Source organism: Adelges cooleyi, unplaced genomic scaffold (genome assembly GCF_023614345.1).
Source record: "Adelges cooleyi isolate 19-005CV unplaced genomic scaffold, UGA_ACOO_1.1 ACOO_flye_CR_arks_rails_tigmint_CR_PRNA_2, whole genome shotgun sequence".
Lineage (NCBI taxonomy): Eukaryota > Metazoa > Arthropoda > Insecta > Hemiptera > Adelgidae > Adelges > Adelges cooleyi.
The window spans coordinates 3,165,260-3,170,622 of NW_026095860.1; the positions used below are offsets into that span (position 1 = coordinate 3,165,260).

At 26.2% G+C, this 5,363-nt stretch overlaps 1 protein-coding gene across 3 annotated transcripts; it reads right to left on the reverse strand.

Moving 5' to 3' along the window:
* Positions 1-1,378: 1,378 nt before the first annotated feature.
* Positions 1,379-2,947, reverse strand: LOC126833714 (uncharacterized proline-rich protein-like). 3 transcript variants are annotated; one of them, XM_050565213.1, is made up of 4 exons: positions 2,783-2,947; positions 2,310-2,330; positions 1,860-2,000; positions 1,379-1,635 (listed from the first exon to the last, which is right to left on the reverse strand). In XM_050565213.1, exons 1-3 carry the CDS (start codon positions 2,868-2,870, stop codon positions 1,876-1,878), a joined length of 234 nt encoding a protein of 77 aa, XP_050421170.1. In that variant the 5' UTR covers positions 2,871-2,947; the 3' UTR covers positions 1,379-1,635; positions 1,860-1,875. The 3 variants fall into 3 exon arrangements, with proteins under 3 accessions (XP_050421170.1, XP_050421169.1, XP_050421168.1); XM_050565212.1 differs by having other exon boundaries at positions 1,872-2,000; positions 2,783-2,945; XM_050565211.1 differs by having other exon boundaries at positions 1,864-2,000; positions 2,783-2,943.
* Between the last annotated feature and the right edge of the window lie 2,416 nt (positions 2,948-5,363).

Consider the following 5,363-nt stretch of genomic DNA (forward strand, 5'->3'; position numbering starts at 1 on the left):
TCAAATCAAAATCGAACCAGTTGTAAAGAAAATGTACGTTGATAACCGCTAAGAAAATAATGTTATAGATTTAACACAAATTAGTGAAACTTAAATGATAACATAAACATTTAATTAGTTATTTAAAATCGATAATAATTGTATGGAAATATTGTCTGGTCAATTACTCAACTATACTCCACCTCCCATCCTAAATTTTAAACTCTAATAACTTTAACAGTACTGACTAAAAACTGGTTATTTACTAAACAACTTTTTAGTAAATTATTCTCAATATAAATAACTAACAAAATGTATACATTACAATTTAAATTTCAAAAGTTAACTTCCTAAATCTGGCTTCTGGCTGAAAAAAATACAATAACTTGAATCTATTATTGTATGTTAAAAACCAAAAATGTTTTATATAGCTAACATTTTTCAAAAATTTGAGCATATCATCAAAAATCAGGTATAGCGCGAAATTCTGATGGCTCTGTACATGTATAATATATATATGTAATTTAGCGTTTCATAGAAACGTTTGAAAAAACAAAAAAAGAGCTAATTAAAGAGCTTTTACATATATTTATTTCTACTGTTTTGATTACTGTGGTCGTTTTTACTACAGGTAAATTATTTATTAATTCACAATTCCTAGAAGGAGTAAAATGTATTTTTTTATGTCTACAGTAGTAGCACTTAAGTCTGAAAATAAATACTAGAAGAACATCTGCTGTGACGTATTACAATAACAAGTTCTTTGAAAATCGTAAACTATTTTTTGAACAGCTTTGGCCGATGTATCGTAAAAAAATAATAATAACGAACATCAAACAATTGAGTATTTTACTTTTAAAACGTATCTAGTTTCTAAGCCAAACAATGGTTAAAAGCACACTTTATGGAAGCACACTACAAGTTTATTATATAACCACAGTGAAACAGTTCTTATTAAAACTTGTTTTTCTCTAATTAAGGTTATTGTGACTGACACCACTATGGTTTTTGCCGTTTTCAACTTCTGTTTACAGCTTAAGAAAATATAACTATTTAAATATTATATTTAATATTAATTTTATTTCTGAAATCGTGTTTTAGCTAAAATAAATTTGCCGTACTGTCCATTACATTTGTGGTTAACCTAACCTAACCAGACAAAGCATCAATATTAAATCAAGAGCATAAAGTGTATAAATAGTAAATATTCAAAATGAATTATATATTGTACCTATATTTATATTTGTTATAACTTATAAAATTCCACAATTGACACTATTTACCGCATTTCCATAGACATTTTATTATAAAGAATTAAAAATAAGAGGAGGAAACAGAAGTAAAAACAAATTGTTGGAAAAGATTAGACAATAAAAAACAAATTTACTTATTCGGTGAATATTCTTTTTATTGGTAGAGAGATAAATATAATAGACATAATATAATTTATATGATAGGTAACAAAATATATGTTACTTGGAATACATTGTTATTAGAAAAATCTGAAGGTCAAGACACAATTGTGATAAACAAAGATAAACATTTTACAATATACACATATTAGTAAGCATATACATTTTGAGAATGTGACACGGATCTTGAATACTGTAGTTTTGTTTGAACATTTAACTGTCGTTAGCGGGAGTTAGTTTTTAGCTAAAAAAAAATATATATATATTAAATTATTGTGTACAAAAATCGTTTATTAAAAATTGGCTTACACATGAATTTTAATTCAAATTTTATAAACTATTAAGTACAAGGCGTTTCCATTATAAATACAATTTTAGGATTTACTAGTATCCAATGTTTTAATTTCAAAATAATTTTAATTTTTTAATTATTAATTCAGTCATTTGAAAAATGAATGATAAAATTACATACTGAATTACACATTTATTGTTGTGGTTGTTGTGGTGGTGGCGGTGGTGGTGGTGGTGGTGGTGGTGGTGGTGGTGGTGGTTCTGTTGCTGGTACCCCGTAAGGTTGTGGTCTTACAGCTCCTTGTCTTACTGTGTGCCCTGAAAAATCAAAAAAAATTAGTTTAATATTTTATTTTATCCTAGGGCGTCACGTCTAAATTATTTATATTTATTTTGATCCAAAACCATTTAATTTTCTTATAGCCACATGTAATATTCTTAAAATAATATTATAACTGGATATGCAAAATTATACAATACGTTCATGAACATGGCAAACGTATTTTTATTTTCCACAATTTAAGGCATTTGTAGCATTTTATTTATACTTTAAGCTTTATTGAAAATAATTTAAAAACTGCTAGTAAATTTGTAAAGCACATTAACAAATATTAGCCATTAACTTACAAACTCCACACCAAGGTCCAGCTGAAAAATTGAAAAAATAAAATTACTTAAATATTTTTTTTTATCCTTGCGTAAGAATTATATATTTTAATTTAATCTAAAATCGTTTAATTTTATTATAGCCACGTGTGATATTCTTAAAATAATATTATAACTGGATATACAAAATTATACAATATATTTATGTACTTGGCAAATGTATTCTTTTTTTCGAAAATTTAAGGCATTTGTAGCATTTTATACACATTTTAAGCTTTATTGGAAACATATATAAAACTGCTAGTATATTTGTAAAGCACACGAAAAAAAAAAATGATAAAAATGAAATATTCAGAAGGTATTCAAAATTCATAGAAAAGTCGAAACGGGTAAAAACGACAACAGTATTCGAAATATTTGATATAATTTTGCTGGCCGAAGATACAATAAAAAAAAAATTATAAAAAATGATATACTAAAAATGTTTTTTATACCTTCTGGCTCGTCGCCGGCTGATACACCCGACATCATTACGAATAATATCGTGGCTACAAATATACAAATTATGCTTTTCAAATTCATTTTTACAAGTAGATATTTTTATTAAACAGCAAAGAAGTTGAATACTATACTAGAGCATCAGTACAATTGCTTACGTTATATAAAGTTATACGCTGCATACAATTTAAAAATGCTTGTCTTATTTGGTAGATGAAGAGTGTGTACATTGTTCATTATTAATGTATTATTATTGTGTATGCAGTATGTGTTCAGTATTATTTGCGAATATGTTTGGCCAAAAAAGCACATTTTGTGTACTATTGTTACAAATAAAAAAGGTGAAAAAAAAACCATAAAATGTTTGTTTTTGGTCATAGACCCTAGTTTAATATAGCCAAACTACACCTTTATTTTAGCAACTTATTTATTTATGTGTTCCATCAAAATGAATAATATATTATGAGTAATGTTAAGTTTTTTACACTAGTGGTGTAAAATGTATAGGTCACTCTGTAACAGTTAGATTAAAAATATACAATTCAATCAGTATTTTAAAGGACTAGGAATTAGTGGTGGGACTATTCGAATACTTTATTCGCACGAATATTCGAATATTCGATGGGTTATTCGAATATTTTTTTTTACAGGATTAATTAGATTTAAAAAAAAATAATTAAGAGACAACTAAGGTGTCCTTGATCTATTTTTAATAATTTTTTAACAAAATAAATATAATTATAACGAATTATTCTTTTGACAAAATAAATATAATTATAACGAATTATTCTTTTGACAAAATAAATATTATTACTTATTACAAAAAAATAAGATTTCAATAGTTTATATAGATATATAATTACAAAAAAACATAAATTTGACAAAATATTTGAATTATTCGATAACTATTCGAATATTCGAATTATTTTAATACGAATAGTATTATTCGATTCGAGGTCTCAGCTCTACTAGGAATGATTATTAAAGACTAGTCAAAGGCCAAAATAAATCAGTTTTTGATATTGCCTTGTTTTTAACATATTGTTTAATAATGCAAGTCTATTTTTAATAGTCATTATGCAATAGGGTTTCATATACATTTTTTAAAAATATTAAGCCCGGCATTCTATTTATTTTAGTTTGATATTGATACACCAAACACTTCTTCTTAGCCTTTACATTACCACAACTTTTTAAGATTAACAATTTTACAAATTTTGATTCCAGAGTGCAATAATTTTGTGAAAAAATCAGTTCTAATCAGTTCTGATCAGTTCTAAATACCGATGTACACAGTCTTGAACCCAGAAAATACCATTAACCTTTTTTACCTATTACATTTTTTTTTGGCACAGTTCAAGAATCTAATGTGAAGATAGATCTAGTGCAATGGCCAAATTCTCTATGATTTGTTTTAAGCCAAATATTAAATACTACAATATTAGCCAAAATTTGATGTTTTAATATACTAGCTTGGGTAATATACAGTGGGTTGGGCCAAATTAGACAGGAGGAGGTCACAAGTCTGTATGGATTAAATCAATGGAAATTGATAAAACCACTTTCAGTTAACTACATCGAGTAGTAAAAAAACTAATATCAATATTATTTGTAATTATATATATTTTTTTTTGGTTTTTACTTATTAAAAAAAAAGTTTGAATACCGATTTCTGAGAGAATTGTATTTTATGTTATAGTTCCTATCTAGAACTAGCTTCGGCCTAATTTTCAGACATAAATTCCTAAAACTATACTTGAAAAAGTCTATCCCTTTTTGAGTAACAGATTTAGGATAATTGTTTGGTTTATCGATGTTAGCAGTACCGTACGAAATTTGTTTGTTGTTCATAAAAAACAAGTGTTTTTTTGAGGCTTTGTTTTGTTGTTGGTTGTTTAAATGTTTGAACTATTTTTTTGCATGGCCGTAGAACCTTGATATTCCAATAATTATAGCAAATAACTATTATGTACATTAAGATTCAACAATATTTTTTTATATTCTTCAATAATAATTTTTTTTTTGTTTTTAACACCATTCCAACTAGTTTTTTTGATAGCACCTTGGAAAATTAAATGGTAATGCATAAAATTCTTTAACTTTTTAATTGAGAATAATGTACTAAAAATGTTGACTGGTCGATGACCAGTTTTGGGTAACTATTAAAAGTTAGGATAGGAAGTGCGGATGGGAAATGCACGCAGTTAAAAATAACACTACACTCCACCTTTCTTCCTGCCCTGAACTTGAGACTTTAATAGCTTCATAAATAGTTATCCGAAACTGGTAATCGACCAGTCAAAAATTTTAATACATTATTTTCAATTTCAAAAGTTAATAAAATATATACGCTACCACTTAAGTTCCAAAAGTTGCTATCGAAAAAACTAAGTGGGAAGGGGGTAAAAACAAAAAAAAATGGTGAAAAATTGAGATCCAAAAACACTATGTAAAACTACAGGCAACGGCTGTAATAAACACAATGACGATAAAATGTATTAACGAGAATATTATAATACAAGATCTAGTAATATACAAAATATGAATCATAATTGTTATTATAATATAACTAGAGGG